This window comes from Odocoileus virginianus, chromosome 4 (genome assembly GCF_023699985.2).
Source record: "Odocoileus virginianus isolate 20LAN1187 ecotype Illinois chromosome 4, Ovbor_1.2, whole genome shotgun sequence".
Taxonomy (NCBI): domain Eukaryota; kingdom Metazoa; phylum Chordata; class Mammalia; order Artiodactyla; family Cervidae; genus Odocoileus; species Odocoileus virginianus.
The window spans coordinates 81,746,637-81,765,123 of NC_069677.1; the positions used below are offsets into that span (position 1 = coordinate 81,746,637).

General features: G+C 51.5%; 1 protein-coding gene across 4 annotated transcripts in view; it reads left to right on the plus strand.

Annotated features, from left to right (window-relative positions):
• The window catches only part of AGPAT3 (1-acylglycerol-3-phosphate O-acyltransferase 3), a 91,453-nt gene that overhangs the window by 57,882 nt on the left and 15,084 nt on the right, over positions 1 to 18,487 (plus strand). For 2 of the 4 annotated variants that reach the window (XM_070466855.1, XM_020883601.2), the window contains exons 3-5: positions 11,497 to 11,723; positions 17,410 to 17,579; positions 18,188 to 18,349. In XM_070466855.1, coding sequence (XP_070322956.1) covers positions 11,546 to 11,723; positions 17,410 to 17,579; positions 18,188 to 18,349 — 510 coding nt within the window. In that variant the 5' untranslated portion in view covers positions 11,497 to 11,545. Of the gene's footprint in view, positions 1 to 2,121; positions 2,337 to 9,665; positions 9,858 to 11,496; positions 11,724 to 17,409; positions 17,580 to 18,187; positions 18,350 to 18,487 lie in introns of those variants that run through there. The other 2 variants (XM_070466856.1, XM_020883600.2) reach the window with 2 other exon arrangements.

Consider the following 18,487-nt stretch of genomic DNA (forward strand, 5'->3'; position numbering starts at 1 on the left):
AAATACAAGTTTGCCTAAAGGCAAGTGCAAAGGAAAGTCTGCCATGTGAGACGTCATGTGAGACATGTCCTGTGTCATCTGCTTAGTCAGTAGCAACACTCAGGACACTCGGCTGTCTGGTCTCTCCCTGACGACTGCAGGGTCACCTGGTCCAGCTGCCTAGGGACTCCAGGAGGCCCCCTCCCTCTCAGCCGACTGTCCATCGCAGACTGTTGGTCTGTGTCATTGGCCTGCGTATCTGGTCACAGGCCAGGAACACACCCTGAACAGCAGAGGCTTCGTCGTATGTGATGGTATCTTGTGGCTGTTCCAGGTTCTTTCTCATGGTTGTTCGGTTTTCTTTCCTGTTTGTTTTCCCATGTGGACCAGAGAGTCAGCATTTCCAGTTCCAGGGGTGAGGGACAGAGGACCTCTTGGTATTTTATTTAGAGTTCAACTACATCTATTAAATTAACTTAGAAAGCATGGCTTGTGTATTATTTATGTGTTACTATCTAACAAGCCACCCCAAAAGGTCATGATTGAAAACAACCACCATTTTCTTATCTCACAATTCTGTTGGCCAGTGCTTTGGGCTGTGCTCACCAAGGTGGTTTTCTGCTGGTCTCACCTGGGGTCTCATGTGTGGCTGCAGTCAGCTGGCAACCTGCCTGGGGCCATGGGTCCATCTTTGCTCCCTGTGGGCCCACCTTCCAGCTGGCTAGATGAAGTCTCTTCCCCTGGTCCCTGGAGGGTGCAGGGGAAGCTGCAGGGCCTCTGAAGGCCCAGGCTCAGGAGCCATGGGATGTCACCCCATTCTATTTAGGGGTGAGCTTTGCAGCCAGCCCAGGCTCCAGGGGCCGGGGAGCAGACCCCCACATCTGGATGGGGAAGCAGTGCTGGTTTACTGGGATGTGAGCACTGGGGGCACTGTCACCCCTACTGCACACGTCTTCCCATTTGCTTAGTTTTGCTTTCGTCGCCTTCTGGTTCTAAGGTTTACTCGTATGAGCTCTGTTGATTTCTTCTGAAGTTTGTGAGTAGGTATTTTCATCTTTTTTTTTTTTTATCTTTTTTATCACAAAGGTACCTAGGGCCTTCTCCACTGTGTCTTCTGTTTCCGCGTGTTCACCTGGAGGCGTGTCCACTGGGCTGTGCTCTCTGGCAGCCTGGACATACAGCAGGGCTCTGTGTCTTTCTGGTCACTGAGCACTTGTTGCCACCCGTCTTGCTTTAGAGGGAATCCCTGGCACTGGAATTCCAATTTTATTCCTTTCTGCTAGAGAGGAAACACAGAGCAGCCCAGAGAGACATGCATTGAAGATAGCAGAGCTCCCAACAGCCTGGGCCCCAGATGACCACAGGGGGTGGAGCTGCAAGGCTCCCTGAGCCCTAGATGACCACTGGGGTGGAGCTGCCATGCTACCTGGGCCCCAGATGACCACAGGGGGTGGAGCTGCCAGGCTGCCTGGGCCCCGGATGACCTTGGAGGGAGGAGCTGCCAGGCTGCCTGGGTCCCAGATGACCTTGGGGGAGGAGCTGTTGGGCTGCATCTTCCGTGCATGGCTTCCTAGGTTGCTCCATTGTCCCAAATGACCATCTGGGACCAGTGGCCTGAATCTCTTAAGTCAGACATTGACTTCTGGCATTGTATTGGTTTTATTCCTTTCAATGTGACTGTAAGCACTTATTGGTTCCAGCGGCACTTTGGTTATGGTGGGTTCTCTCAAGTCTACACGGCACACACCTTCCACCTGCAGACACTGCTGGTTTCACTCCTCCTTTTCAGTTCTTAGGTGTCTTGGTGATTTCATATCCTGATGGGGGTTGGGCCAGCAACAGACGATTATTAGCAAAGAAATACATTGAATTTCTCAGCCTTATTGAAACATAAGGTGGTCCCTGTAAGTGGATTTGCCCAAGAACTGAAACCAGCCCCATTAAATCTCATAACTAGGATTAATCTAAAATTTTTGTTGGACTTCTGAAAATGCCTTCTCTGATCCCCAGTTGCCTTCAGTGCCACGGTGACCGTGACACAGCCCCCGGCGCCAGGGCAAGGTCACCGTGGACCAACCTGCATTATGTTCTCATCTGTGATGTCACCGTGGGTCCATGGGCCTGTGAGCTGGCCCAGCACCGGGCGCCCTCCGAGGTGCGCCGTCTCAGGTTGGGGGCTTGCCTCTGCCCTCGTGCTGCCGTCAGCAGGATGCCTGCCCCCGGCGCCCCCTGCCCCTCCTTTTCTCATCTGGCACTTCGGCTTGGCTGTGGGCCAGGAGACCACCCAGTCCTGCGTGTCCGAGCTGTGTTAAAGGCGAGAGTGAGGAGGAGCCCATCCAGGAGCTAAGGCGTCTGTTGTGAGTGAGGGTTCTGCCTCCCTGGTACCCTGGCCAGCTGCAAAGAAAGCAATGGGGTTTATTCTTGGTTTTGGTTGTGTTCAGAACAGTAAATAATTGAGATTATTTGCCAAATTAAGATAAAATTAGTTGGCAAATTTGCCACCTAAATTATCTTAAGATAACTTAAAAATACCTGAGATGATATCTGTCTACTATCCTGTTTCGAATAGTCGGTCTGGTTCATAGACTTTTTCCTTCAGTATTTCCTGACTGGAAACAACAGAACTATCGACATGCAAAACAAAAATGTAAGGTCTGCCCCAGCATAAACTGCCCCCCATGCAGTCAGCCAGCATGGCCTTTCTGTCCTGCAGCCTCATAGCAGACCAGGTCTGCTCTGCTTGCTGTGCATATAGGCACTCAAATGCAGGACCAATGGATAGGTGAATGAATGGATGGGTGAGTGGGTGGGTGGATGGGTGGATGGATGATGGATGGATGAGTGGGTAGGTAGATAGCTGGGTAAGTGGATGGCTTGATGGATGGATGGATGGGTGGGTGGGTGTATGCCTTGGTAGATGGATGGATGGGTGGATGGCAGGGTGGGTGGATGGATAGATGGATGGGTGGATGGGTGGGTGGGTGGATGAGTGGGTAGGTGGATGGATTGGTAGATGGGTGGGTGGATGGATGAATGCGTGGATGGATGGATGGATGGGTGGGTGGGTGTATGCCTTGGTAGATGGATGGATGGGTGGATGGCAGGGTGGGTGGATGGATAGATGGATGGGTGGATGGGTGGGTGGGTGGATGAGTGAGTAGGTGGATGGATTGGTAGATGGGTGGGTGGATGGATTGATGGATGGATGGATGGGTGGGTGGATGGATGAGTGGGTAGGTGGATGGATTGGTAGATGGATGAGTAGGTGGATGGATGGGTGAATGGATGGGTGGATGGCTGGGTGGGTAGATGGATGGTGGAGAGATGGATAGGTGGATGAGTGGATGGATGCATGAAGGGATGAGTGAATGGATGGATAATGGATAGATGGGTGAGTGAGTGGGTAGATGGTAAGTGAGTGGATGGGACAGAGGAAGAGAAAGAAGGAAGAAGGGAAGGTAATAGCCTTAGTTCCCTTTCATTGTGGGCTTTGAATTTGGATTGCATATAATTGAACAGCTCTTTTTAATCCTGTAATCCAGACTTCCTATGTAGAACCACAAAAATGAGGCACTTTTGACATGTTTAATGTCTTTTCTCTTTACTAACCACTGCTCTCAGGGTCAGCCCTGCTCAGGAGAGACTGCCCCAGCAGGGCAGGATGAGGCTGCCAGCCTTTGACCGCAGCTCTGAGCGGTAGTTGGTCCAGGGTTGTTATCAGAAATGGGGCAGCAGGGCAGCTGAAGTAGTGCCCCCAGTGCTGGCCAGTTCCTGCCCCCACACGGAGCCAGACGCCTGCCTGTGGGGCGGCACCGGATGTTTGAGGCTGGGGGTGCAGTTTCCTATCGGGCACCGCTCTTCTAACTGCCTGAGTAGACTGCATTGGCAGAGGCTGGAGGGCTGGTGTGGGCCCTGTGTGTGAGTAGAAAAGTGGTCATCCACAGGCGGAGAGGCATTCACCTCCCTGCATGGAGCAGAGCAGCTCTCTGGGTGGTGTGGGAGAGAGCAGGCCCTGGACTTCAACTTCAGTTTCTGTGGCAAGGGTTTGTTGGAAAGATGGTGGTGGGGGGGAGGTGCCTGGGAGGGAAATCTGAAGGCTGCACCGTCTGACTGGCTAGTTCGTGAGGAAGAGAGACAAAGGGACCAATACTAGCCTGACGAACATCTGGTGGTCCCTGAGGCTGGTGCAGGAGATGTGAGCAGGGTGAGGCTGGGCCTCCTGGACAGCAGGACATGGGCATTGCATGATCTAAGTATGAGGCCTGAATGTTTGTTATGGGTGTGTTCCTCTGCTGGGGGGCTGTGACATACACCACAGGCCAGGGGCTTAAGCGGCAGTCGTCAGCTCTCCCGTCCTGGAGGCTGGAAGGCCAAGGCCAGGGTGTTGGAGACTACGAAGGGAGAAGCTGCGTGTGGAGGCCGCCTCCCCCATGTCTTCTCGTGGTCATCCTTCTTATAAGGATGCTGGTCAGATTGGATTAGGACCCACCCTAGTGACCTCACTTAACTTGATTGCCTTTGTTGAGACCATATTTCCAAATGCAGCCACTCATCAGGGTGCTTGGGGGTGGTTAGGACCCCAACACACCCTTGTGAGGGGATGTAGTTCACTTGTAACAGAGTGCCAAGGTCAGGACTGGCAGTGGTCAGTGGGCTGGGCCCTTCCGGGCATGGAGATGAGCTGGTCCCGGTGCTCCTGGCTCTGACTCTCACCCTTACCACCCTGAGTCCTGAGGAACCCCAGGCTCAGAAATAGCGGGACAACCCTGGAGGGGTGGTGTCAGAACCATGAGGGGCCTGCTTGTGCGCCAGGGGCCTGGGGCGGGGCAAGGGCTGGGAGGAGAGTCTGGTTCGGCTCCCAGCCCTTCCAGCTGTATCAGAACTCCAGCGGCTCCTGGGAGGCCGGGGTCAGCGTCTGGGATCCACCTGCCCGGAACCATGTGAGCGCAGCCCTGCCGAGCCCCTGGCCCCACCCCCTCCCCACCTGGCCGCCTCTGCTCTGTGCCTCTTCTCCCGAGTGAGGGGCAGTCCCATCCTGTGTCTCCCTATTGGGGAGCGTGAATGCAGCCCTTCCCCTGCCCTGAGAAGCTTGTCTGGGACCACACACCCCTCAGGACTGGGCTGTGCAGGTGCCAGGCTTCTGGAGCAACCTAAACCCTTATCCAGTGAAGGACTTAGGCTTAGGTTTCTTCTCCAGCTCAGCAACAGCATCTGAGAATTAATGAAAAGGTGCCAATGTATTTTAGTTTTAATTGGAGGATAACTGCTTTACAAAGCTGTGTTGGTCTCTGCCATACATCAGCGTGACTCAGCCATAGGTATACATGTGTCCCCTCTCTCTTGAACCTCCCTCCCACCTCCCACTATAGTTTATCTTAAAACTTTATGGAATAATAGTGGTTACCTTGGTCAGTAAGATCCCCTGGAGAAGGAAATGGCAACCCATTCCAGTACTCCCCTGGAAAATCCCGTGGATGGAGGAGCCTGGTAGGCTGCAGTCTATGGGGTCGAAAAGAGTCAGACACAACTGAGCGACTTGACTTTCTTTCTTTCTGGGGGCAGTAGGGCATGAATGGATACCTATTATGCCTCATGATCTCTACCTTATGTGCATTCTTTTATTCCAGGACATACTGTGTGTTTTCTAAAAGCATGTACCAGCCTCAGTGAAAGAGCTGTGCATTGCTGTGGTTTTGAAGCATCTCGTTTGTGTCATTAGGCTAAACCACATCACATAGGCAGGCATGGTCCCTACAGCATCCATTACAGGGGGGCGGTTCTGGACCAGAACAAGCTTAGTCCATGACGTGAGAGCTAGGCGGGAGGAGGCATTGACTGAAACTGTGGGGTCAGAGGCGGTTGGAGATGGATATTAACTCAGCATCTCCTGTAAGATGGTGGGCTCAGCCCAGCAAGCTGTACTTCCACCTGCAGGCTCCTAGTGGCCCTACCTTTACTAGGTGGCAGCAGGGGCAGGACGAGGTGCAGTGCCCCAGTGGGTGCAGCCAGAAGCCCCCAAAGACACTCTGAACCTGAATTGGTCACAAGGGAATATCCAGACATCCTGTAGAGGGATGTCCCGTAGACATCAGGACAGTTGGCCTGGGCTCTCAAGTGGGTGGGCAAGGGTGTTAAGTCAGAGAACGGGGTGGGGGGAGGGGGTGGGGGTTGGGCGTGTGGTTGAATGTCACTCCGCCCCTCAACCAGGGCCTGGATGGAAAGAAGAGGTACAGGTGGTTTGGGGACAGTGGGTGAAACTGAACTACAGATGGGATATTAGACAATATGCTTATGTCGGGGTTAAATTTCTCAGATATGATCACGGTATTTTATGGTCAGTCAAATGCCCATCTTCTGAGAAGACATAGGCTGAACTGTTTCAGAGTGTATTTTCATCAAATATTCCAGAAGAAAATTTTAAATTTAGCCCATAAACATGAAATGTAAAAATTAAATTTAAATATTCATATGTATTTTTGTTATATAATGTTAGGTTAATGTGATTGGTAAAAGACTTTCAATCATAATAAATTATATTCTAATAAGCTTCTGTAGAGGAGGTATAGTGGAAATACAAAATCAAGGAGAAAATGGAATGCGTTTCTTGACTTTTAAAGAAAAGCTTGCTTTTTTTTGTATTTTGAAAAAGGATGGTGGTGGTGGCTATCAAGTCATGGTGGCATTTAGATCCCACTGTCTAAACTTAAAACAAAAAAGTCCCTGACGTATGGTGATTCAGATCATGATTTTTGGACTTTCCAATACACATTCGGTGAAATCATACCTCAAATTGTGAATTTTAACCTTCTCCTAGGGAGTTTCAGCTTCAGCATCAATCCTTCCAATGAACACCCAGGACTTATCTCCTTCAGGATGGACTGGTTGCATCTCCTTGCAGTCCAAGGGACTCTCAAGAGTCTTCTCCAACACCACAGTTCAAAAGCATCAATTTTTCGGTGCTCAGCTTTCTTCACAGTCCAACTCTCACATCCATACATGACCACTGGAAAACCCATAGCCTTGACCAGATGGACCTTTGTTGGCAAAGTAATGTCTCTGCTTTTTAATATGCTATCTAGGTTGGTCATAACTTTCCTTCCAAGGAGTAAGCATCTTTTAATTTCATGGCTGCAGTCACCATCTGGGTGTTCATTGGAAGGACTGATGCTAAAGCTGAAACTCCAGTACTTTGGCCACCTCATGCGAAGAGTTGACTCATTGAAAAAGACCCTGATGCTGGGAGGGATTGGGGGCAGGAGGAGAAGGGGACGACAGAGGAGGAGATGGCTGGATGGCATCACTGACTCGATGGGCATGAGTTTGAGTAAACTCTGGAAGTTTGTGATGGACAGGGAGGCCTGGCGTGCTGCGATTCATGGGGTCGCAAAGAGTCAGACATGACTGAGTGACTGAACTGAACTGAACTGAGGCTGGTGGCATGCAGTCAAGTCCTCTCTCTGATGCTGGACAGTGGTGGCCACAGCCCCATCAGCAGCCCCACCATCATGAGGGTGAACAACCCATGCTGGACCCAGATGGCCATCCTGTTTTTTACTTTTATTTTTTTTTTCCTGTTTTTTACTTTTAGTACAGTATTCAGTAAGTCACGAGAAATATTCAGCACTTTGTTATAAAATAGGCTTTGTGTCTATTATAAAATAGGTGATTTTGCCCACTGTAGGTGAACGTGAGTATTCCAAGCACAGTTAAGGTGGGTGGGGCTCAGCTGTGATGTTTGGAAAGTTCAATGTATTAAACACATTTCAACTTAATGATATTTTCAACTTATGGTGGGTTTACTGAAATGTAATCCTGTTGTAAGTTAAGGAAGATCTACATATATTTAGGCTTTCCTTTAAGTGTATTTACTTATTTATTCATTTGGCTGATCTGGGTCTTTGTTGCTGTGTTGTAGACTTTCTCTAGTTGCTGCGGGCAGGGCCTCCGCGCTAGTTGCGGTGCACAGGCTTCTCTTTGTGGTGGCTTCTCTTGTTGTGGAGCACAGGCTCTAGGCCCACAGGCTTCAGTAATTGTGGCCTGTGGGCTTAGTTGCCCTGTGCCTTGTAGGATCTTCCTGGACCAGGGGTCGAGCCTGAGTCCCCTGCACTGGCAGGAGGATTGTTAACCACTGGACCACCAGAGAAGTACAGATCTGTATATTTAAAAAGTGAAACTTCACAATATATCAGAATTTATACCCCTTGCATATTTAAACTTGGGTTGAAAAACATAGAAATCGATTTACAATTTGTCTGGCGATACGTGATTTTTTTTTGTTTAATATTTTTGATGTGGAGCATTTTTAAAGTCTTTATTGAATTTGTTACAACATTGTTTTTGGCTTATGTTTTGGTTTTTCAACCGTGAGTCATGTGGGATCTTAATTCCTTGATCAGGGATTGAACCTGCACCCCCTTCATTGGAAGGTGAAGTCTTAGCCACCGGATCACCAGGGAAGTCTTGTGATATATATCGTTGTGAAAATATTTTCAAAGGGTAGGCACAAGCTGGTGCTCTTGGGGGCTGCTGAGTTGATGCTTTTCCCCCTTGCCAGTCTGCAGGCCTTGTGGGGAGCTGGGGAGGGTGTGAGCTGAATGGGCAGCAGGGTTTCTTCTGCAGGGGGTGGGGCTGGTAAGCCCACTGTCATCGAAGGGCCCCTAAGTTAGCTTACGTGACTGATGTGTTATTAAAGCATTCAGGCCCGGGTGGCCCAGAGGTGGTGGGCGAGAGGCAGGAATGCCTAAACAGATTGTGGCCACTGTGTGCTCTCATGGGGGGTGGGTAGGTGGGGGGCCTGAACTGCAACTGCGGATGCTCCTTAGAACAGGTTCTGGCCCACATCCAGGCACTGGGGACAGACTGACAATCTAGGCCAGTGGCCAGCAGCAGGGGGGGATGGTCAACTGCAACCAGGAACCCCAGGCGGGTGTGGGCGGCCATTCCAGGTGGGGGTGCGCACTTGGAGCCGCCAGTCCAAGAGAAAGGTGTGGCTCATAGGGCCTCTGTGGATGGACGTCCTTGACCAGAGATTCAGGGGCTGGACTGTGACTGCAGGTGTTAAATGGATTCCTGAGTGGAGGGCTGTGTTCACACAAAGGCTTGTAGGGAAAGTGCGGGGCCAGAGATTGCACACCTGGTGCCGTCAGCAGGTGCACAGGTGAGCGGACAAACTGGAGATGATGCTCCCATCAGAGGCTGGACGGTGGCCGGGCTGGGCCCACAGATGGATACCACGTGAACCTCTTTATTTGAACCTTTAGAAAAGGAAGATTGATCCAGTGCCTGAATGCCCAGAGGTGCTGGCAGGAGTGGGGAAGCATTGACTGGGAGGCAGGGCGTTGATGGGGAAGGGGGCATTGATGGAGAAGGGGGCATCAGGCCTCAGCTCCTTCCTTGTCCTCCTAGCGTCCCGCCACATGGCCGCAGACTTCACCCCCCCCCCATGCCCCCACGCAGCCACGTGGGACCCAAGGGCAGACGCATAGCACCTTCTAGAGTCATGTGGCCTGGTCTCCCACACAGGAGTGGGGCCCCTTGTGCCCTGCAGAGCCTGGCATGGCCCACCCTGGAGGCCTCCTGAGTCTGCTCCACCCTCACCCCAGAGTGTGGGCACCTCTCTGGAGGACCCAGAGTGGTGGCCAGCAGCTGCCAGGCTGTCATATGCCCAGCTCTGTTTCTCTCCACAGGGGGATTTGATTTCAGGGCAGCTCACAGAACAAGTAGAGCCATGAAATGTGACCTTCTGGCTTCACGTTTGAAACCAAGAAACCAAACTGGTGAAGGGAAGCAAGGGAGAAGCTGACTGGGTCCCTGGGGGGTCACCCCTTCCACCTTAGACCACAACGAAAGCTTTTCAGCTAAAAAAGCCACAACAGCTTGTGAGTTAAAAGGCATTAGTTGAATGTTTTATTGTGATTTCATGTGTAGTGTTGATTTTTTAAATAAGATGCTAAAACAAGAAAAGAAAAATTACCCATCATGCCTTTACCTAGAGATAACATGCTGTGCTGTGCTATGGTCAGCCGTTTCAGCCATGTCCAGCTCTTTGTGACCTCATGGACTGTAGCCTGCGAGGCTTCTCTGTCCGTGGAATTCTCCAGGCAAGAATAACTGGAGTGAGTTGCCATTTCCTCCTCCAGGGGTTGCTGACCCAGGGGTTGAACCCATGTCTCTTACATCTCCTGTGTTGGCAGGCGGGTTCTTTACCACATTTGTATGCATTTTTCTAGTCTTTTCTTTCTTTCTTGTATATATGAGGGTATGTGCATAGTGTGTATGTATGTGGTATGTGCATATGGTGTGTGCATGGTATGTGTGTGAGGTTTGTGTGTATATGTGCTGTGTGCATGGTATGTGTGTGGTGTGTGTGTATGTATTTGGTATGTGTGGTATGTGTGTACGTGGCGTGTGGTGTGTGTGTATGGTGTGTGTGGTATTTGTGTGTGTGCATGGTATGTGTGTGTGCATGGTGTGGTATGTGCATGGTGTGTGTGTGGTGTGTGTGTGTACATGATGTGTGTGTGTACATGGTGTGTGTGTATGTGCATGGTGTGTGTGTATATGTACATGGCATGTGTGTGTACATGGTGTGTGTATATGTGGTATGTGCATGGTGTACATGGTGTGTATGTGTACATGGTGTGTGCGTGTATGTGGTGTGTGTGTATTTGGTATGTGTGGTGTATGTGTACGTGGTGTGTGGTGTGTTTGTGTATATGGTGTGTGTGGTGTGTGGGTGTGTACATGGTGTGTATGTACGTGGTATTTGTGTGTGCACATGGTGTGTGTGTATGTGCATGGTGTGTGTATATGTACATGGCATGTGTGTGTACATGGTGTGTGTATATGTGGTATGTGCATGGTGTACATGGTGTGTATGTGTACGTGGTATGTGTGTGTGTGTGGTATGTGTACATGGTGTGTGTGTGTACATGGTGTGTGTGTATTTGGTGGTATGTATGGTGTGTGTGTATGGTGTGTGTGGTGTTTGTGTGTGTGCATGGTATGTGTGTGTACATGGTGTGGTATGTGTATGGTGTGTGTGTGGTGTGTGTGTGTGTACCTGATGTGTGTATGGTGTGTGTGGGTGTGTACATGGTGTGTGTGTATGTGCATGGTGTGTGTATATGTACATGGCATGTGTGTGTACATGGTGTGTGTATATGTGGTATGTGCATGGTGTACATGGCATGTGTGTGTACATGGTGTGTGTATATGTGGTATGTGCATGGTGTATGTGTGGTGTGTGTGTGTACCTGAGGTGTGTGTGTGTACGTGGTGTGTGTACCTGGTGTTGGGGTGTGTGTGTATGTGGTGTGCGTGATGCCTGTGTGAACCATGTATCAGCTCCCCCTCCGCCCCGCACGTCCATCCGTCACTCTCAGGAGGGAAGGGCCTGAGGGTGCTGTGGGAGCTGCGGATCTGGGCTCCGGCAGGACCACTGTGGACCCCTTCTCCACTTGCCGCCCCTCACCCTGGGGTCCCTGCGCCCTCCTGACCGCTGCCCTGTCTTTGCAGGACGGCCATTCTCAGTGAAGGACCCTGCACTCGCTACTGAGCTGTGGCCATGGGCCTGCTCGCCTTCCTGAAGACCCAGTTCGTCGTGCACCTCCTCATCGGCTTCGTCTTCGTGGTGAGCGGGCTGGTCATCAACTCCATCCAGCTCTGCACGCTGGTCCTCTGGCCCGTGAACAAGCAGCTGTACCGCCGGCTGAACTGCCGCCTCGCCTACTCGCTCTGGAGCCGTGAGTACTGTGTGCACTGGGCGTGGCATGGCAGGGAAGGGGTCTGGCGACAATCAGGACAGCCAACTTTCTGCTGGACAGCCCCAAACAAACTGGCGCAGGGGCCCGTGGGGGTTAACGCTTGTGATGATGAGCAAGGATGGCCAGGGGCTCCACAGCCGGGAACTAGGGGGCCTCTCCTGGCCGTGAGGAATGTATGGGGTGCTCAGCCTGAGCTCTTCACTGGGCTGAACCATGCAGTGTCCCGATTCCCGAGCCTCTGGACCCACAGAGATGGTGGGTCCATGTGGTTTCACACTATACTCTGGATACCTGAAAACAAGCAGTCATACTGTCAGTGCACCGTGACTAGTCCTGATGCCTGCCGGCACCTGGCCGGTCACGGGCCTGCAGATCCCAGCACTGGGCACTCCCCTCGAGTGGCCTGTTATCACATGTAAATACTTCAGCATCTCTCTCTGAAGGAAAGGGACCTACCTGTCTCTTAATTAAATGTTTAGGCATGCACAGGTGTCACCTGTGTGCACTTGTGATGTGCGTGTCTTTGTGTGTGTAGAGTCACCCTCACCTGTCAGAGACTAGGAAGCTTGGTGACAACACCCACCGCTGGCCAGGGGAACACATTGTGGGTTAGGGTTCCCAGGCACTTCTTTGGACCTGTAACAATCAGCAACTTACACAGTTCTATTTTTTGGCCCTAATTATTCCACCAAATAAGAAGGTAACCTAGAAAGACATCTATAAAAGTACATATATGCACAGATATATTCATTTTGCCAGTTTTATATTAACTAATATAAAAATGAGCAGCCAAAATGCCCACTAACTGTGGTGTGTCCACTGGATGGAGGCCCACACGGCCACTAAGACCAGCAGGCGATCTCTCTTTCCTGGTATTGAGAACCAAGTTCAAGATACATTTTTAGGTGAAAACAGAAGCTAAAAAACAAAGTATAGAGGTGCTACCATGATTTACTTTTAAAGACACGTGTGATGTGTCTGCACTGGCGTGTGGTCGTCCCTCCTTAGAAAATGTGGAAGGCAGAACAGAAAATGTGGCTGTCCCAGGAGTGGGAGTGGGAGGGACTCTTGCTACTTTTTCCATACTGTGTGCAGTTTACTTAGCATAAGAACACCTTTCTTTAACAATGAAGAGAAGGTAGTATACATTTTATGTCCTATGGGAAGCGATGAGTCTGTCCCTGAGATGTCCCCCTCCCCAATGTAGGAGGGCAACTGAGCAGGTAGTGAGGTGTCCAAGCCCAGGTGTGCGTGCCCCCAAGAGGGGACAGCAGCCCCACCCATGCTTCTAGCCATAAACATGCGAAAGTTTCAGTTCCCAGCTGCTTTTTTCCTAAATAAAAGGCCACCTTCCTGTGTGTGAGAAGGAGAATTAGAAATACTATCATGCAGAACACGCAGGCGAGTTATTCACGCGCGTCACCAGGGCAGATGAATGCATGCCTGAAGGGCAAATGCTGACTTGTGAAAATCACAGCCTCCACTGGCAGTAGTGTCCTGAAGTTAAAGCACTTCCGCACAGCCAGACTCTGAGTAAAGCTGGCTTTTTAAGGCCGTAAATAAAGGAAATCCTTCAGCCACACCCCCACCTCTCCGCAGAAGAGGGCACCAAGAGGGGTATCAGCACTGCTTCCCAGGGCCCCGCCTTGGCAGCTCCAGGAGACAGGCTGGGTCTCAGCCAGGACCTTGGACGTTTGCTGAAATGAGCAGACTGGCGGTGCCCATGGGGTCAGCAGAGGCAAACAGAAATGTGCTCTTGGCCTGAGTTAGTCTCTAATTCAGTAGAATCACATAGATTGAAACAAGTCTTACATGAACTCAGAAACAATAAATATACAAGGGAAGATTCAGACAAAAGACTATCCAAAATAACCCAGATTTGAAGAAGAACTAAGGAGCACTTCTATGCATAAAAATTGTAGTTATAATAATTTTTTTAAGTAAAGACTTAGTGAATCTTACATCAGATTAGACACAGCTAGTGAGCGAATGGGTGAACTGGACAATAATATGAAGAGCTCACCCCGACTGCCAGTAAAGTGACAAGATGAAAAATATGAAACAGGAGCTAAAGGAGGTAAGGAGAGCATGCAGGTCTATGAGATGGGTGTTGGATTCCTGTCCCTGAGGAGTGAATAAGGAGAAGCACTGTTGGAGGAGATGGTGGCTAAGAATTTTCCTGAAGGGAAAATTCAATGGTAAGGACTCACCACTTTTAACTACTCTGCCCCAGGTTCAATCCCTGGTCGAGGAAATAGATTTTTGCAAGCCCCATGGCACAGCTGAAAATAAAATATTGTCCAAATTGACCATGAGCAGAATCATGTCGTCAGTCCTGTCTGCGTATGTAGTCATCTGCCATCCACGGGGAGATGATATATCTCGAAATGGGCCAAGCCACCCTCAGGCCATGCTGGCCATTGGTGGGACAGAGCATCCTCAACACGCAGCCTTTCCACAGGTGGCTCTGCTAGACCCACTCTCCAGGGAGCTCGGAACATCTGCAGAGGGCTGCCTGTGTCTGTCTGTCTGAAGTTGGTTCCTCCTCGCAGGCCCCCACCGGGGCCAGACCTCTGGTGCTGGGTCCTGAGGCTGCCCGGTGAGGGTGTGCACTCACCGTGGCTCTGTTCACAGTAGCCGGGATGTGGAGATGGTGTCCATGTCCATCAACAGACCAACGGACCAGCAAAATGCCATCCACATGGACAATGGAGTACTACTTAAGAGAAAGGAAATCCTGCTGTTTGTGACAATATGGATGAACTTGGAGGGCCTGACATGGAGGGAAACCAGGCAGTCACAGAGGGACCAGTGCTGCCTGATTCCTCCTCTGAGGGATCCACATGACCAAGCTCAGGGAAGCGGAGCGGAGAACAGTGGTGGCCAGGGCTGGGGGAGGGGAAGTGGCGAGCTGCAGTCAGATGGGTGTGAAGTGTCCGTTACCCAAGAGGAGTGAGTTCTAGAGCCCACTTAGGGCCTGGAGCCCACAGTTAACAGGACCGCGCTGTGCACTTGGACATTTGTGCAGAAGGAGGCCTCAGGTTGAATGTCCTTACCGTGATGAGGAAGGATACCTCCTCGTTCCCAAGCAAACCGCTCTAGAGGCAGCAACCTCAGCCACCGGCTCTTACTTGACCAGCTGACACATGGAGGCTTCCCAGAAGGAAGCTGAGGAGGCGCAGGAGCAGGCCGTCACCAGGCTGTGGTCATGGGTCTGTCCCAGCCCCGGGGCCCTGCCGCCTGGGGTGGGGGTGTGGGTGGGGGCGTTGGCAAGTCCCCAGCAGCCACCCGTGCTTTCAGATGGACAGGTCAGCCTAGCCTTGGGCCTCTTTTTTCTTAAACAGCTATAAGGAGGTGAAATTCACCCACTTAGAGCATGGAGTGGTCCTCCCTATGTTCCCCCCTGCCATCTCTCCCCTACCGAGCCCGGCAGTCACTGATATACTTCCTGTCCACATGGCTTTGCCTGTTCTGCGTGGTTCACGTGATGGAATCATGCACCGCGTGGTCGTTGTCTGACTCCCCACACTCAGAGCTCCGTGTTTCCCAGGTTCATCTGTGTCCTGCTGTGTATCAGGCCCACGTTCCCACTTTGGCTGAACGACGCTACCCTGTATGGATGTCCACTGACTGTTCCTTCATCAGTTGTCGCCCTTCTGGGCTGTTTCCACTCTCTGGCTTTGTGAATAACACTGCCACAAACATCCATGTTCAAGTTTCTACACCGACATCTGCTCTCGTTTCTACTGGGCGTCTCCCTGGTGGTGGAATTGCTGTGTCATCTGGTTACTCTGTTTGGAGCATAGTTGCAACTGCCCTTTCTACAGCCCCACCTGCAGCATTGGGCATCCCAGGCCCTCTGATCCTCACTGGCACATGCTATTTGTCATCCATCTGTTGGATGACAGCCGTCCTGTGAGTGTGATGCAGTGCCTGGCTGTGGCTTTGGCCTGCACTTTCCTGATGACCAGAGATGCCAAGCATCTTCTCATGTTGACCATCTGTAAATCATCCTTGAACAACGTCTGTTGAGGACCTCTTGTCTTTCCATTCCTTGGACCTTTATTCACAACTTGAATGTTGGATGGAAGTGGCCAGGCTATCCCAGGGGCATAGTTTGTCCCTATTGATGGGCCTCCATCTCCTCAGGGCCCTGGTCCCTTGATGGAGCTTATGGCGAGTGTGTCCTGGAGCTGACCCTTTCATGGCCCCTCCTCTCCATAGTTTGAGAGTGTTCAGGTGTCGTCTCAGAACTGGCCTTCCATCCTGTCCCACCTTGTGTAAAAGAGGAATTTGAGATCCCAGCACGTGGGGGGAGCTCTGTGTCTCCCCACTTCTGTCTGGGCTAGTGGGGATCCTCATTGGGAAGGAGAAGCCGGCCCCTGTGCCAAGTCCCATCCAGTCCCCCGGCAGCCTCTCAGGAAGCCACAGTTGTCTCCTGCCAACAGGGAAGCAGTCCGGGAGCCCACTGTCTTAAGTGCTGGGCTGTCCTGCCTCATCAGCCTTCCCAGGGCTGGTCCTCTGTGAAAACTGATGGGTTGGTGTCCAGCACGCAAAGGACAGGCTTTCTGAAATCCGTCCTGAGGCTGGGAGCTGCACTTCCTGGCCTGAGGCCACCCTTCTCAGGACGCCTGGCCATGGTGGGTGTGACATGGCCTGGCTGGGTGCCCACCGCCTCCCCAGCCTCCTCGTCTGGGGACAGAATGTGTGCTGCCCCATGGGTCCAGAGCACGCGTGAAGACCATAGTCGTACGTGATGATACAGGTGTCCACCTCAACTCTTTGTAAAGAGTACTGTGGATAAGAGTAACAGTGCTTAACACATGTCAACCAAAGACCCCCCCCAGAGGGGGGACCCCAGTTTTATTCACTTATTTCTATATTTTTGAGCTTCCTCTGAAACTTTCCACAGAGCCCTGGACTTAGTTTTGGGGGGCTGAGATTGGAACTCCACCACTTTTTCTCTGAGCTTTGGGAATAATAATAACAATAACTCAAGTTGTCTGCTAGAATCTGATGTCATTTACAAGCAGGGTGCCTGGTATACCGTTGGTATTCAATACCTTGTAATAAAATAATAATATAATTATGAGGCTGTATTCTCTTAATAAGTGAATGTCTTGTTCACCATCTCATCTGATGGGTTATTTGATTTTTAAGAAAAGTAAAGATCTGATTTTTAAGAAAAAAATATTTTAAATTAAGTCCTTTAGATATGTTAATTACAAAAAAAAAAAAAAAAATCCACCTAAAATGGGTTTCCTCTTCCATTTCTTCTGTTTTTTTTGTTTTTTTTTTTTTTTTTTTGGCTGCACTGGGTCCTCACTGCGGCACACGGGCTTCGTCTAGTTGCTGTGTGCCAGGGCTGTGTCCTCTGCATTGCACGGTGGATTTTTAACCACTAGACCACCGGGGAAATCCCCCATTTTTTCTGCTTCCGTTTGACTTCTCCCCTGACGTTTGCTTAGAGAGGTAATTATAAGTTTAGAAAACTTAGTTTATTACACACAAACCTTCAGAACTCATTTCCAGCAGAAAGTCCCAATCTGGCTGACACCGCACAAGCCCCGACCCCGTAGCCCCGGCCCCGTCAGGGAGCAGGGAGGGAGGGCGGGCTGGAGTGCGGCCGTCTGCACCTGGCCGACGCCCCCGCGTGTGTCCGCAGAACTGGTGATGCTGCTGGAGTGGTGGTCGTGCACGGAGTGCACCCTGTTCACCGACCAGGCCACGGTGGACAGCTTTGGGAAGGAGCATGTAGTCATCATCCTCAACCACAACTTTGAAATCGACTTCCTCTGTGGGTGGACCATGTGCGAACGCTTCGGCGTGCTGGGGGTGAGCCACGTAGGGGTCCCAGGAGGGCGTGGGGTGAGCGACATGGGGTCCCAAGGAGGGGCTGGCATGGCTCCCTGGAGGGTCTGGAGTCTCTAAGGGCTCTGGGTTTTCATTTGCTCTGTGTTTAGCCCCTGGTCCCTCTGAGCTAGGCGTGTAAGCATGGCTAACCACGTGGGTTCTGGGACTGCAGGCTGCCCCAGGGATCCCTTCTGAGATCAGGTGTTACTGCCTTTCCTTTGCAATCCTCCCCCGTCGGCTCAGCTGCCTCAGATGAGAAAGGCTGAGGAGTCCCCTGCAGGGAAGCCTAGTGGGTAGTGGCCCTGGCATCATCCTCAGCAAGCCCCCAGCCTAGCAGCCGGAGAAGCCCCGAAGGCCCAGTACACCCTCTAGGCTCCCCTCCTGCCCGCGTGCCTGCCTACCAGCATTGGCCAGATCTGCCCATGGATTCTCATCTAGTGACACCCGCGCTCTGGGGCCCTGCCCATCCCAGTGGCATCATGCTCAGTGTCAGGGTCTCCTGATGACAGCCAGTCCTGAGGGCTGCCTGCAGGGTGCTGCCCATGGGGACTTCATGGCCATGATGCACCAGCTGTTCCCCCTCCCTTCAGAGTTCCAAAGTCCTGGCGAAAAGGGAGCTGCTCTACGTGCCCCTCATCGGCTGGACATGGTACTTCCTGGAGATTGTGTTCTGCAAACGGAAGTGGGAGGAAGACCGGGACACCGTCATCAAAGGCCTGAAGTCCTTGGCTGACTACCCCGAATACATGTGGGTGAGTGAGGCGGCGGGGTAAGGCCACACAAGCTGTGTTACTTTGGGCATCAGGAAAGCAGCCCAGATTATTAGTTGTAAAGCCAACAAGAGCCTCTGAGCTCCAGGGAGGCTGTTTGAGTAGGGCCACGGCCCCGCC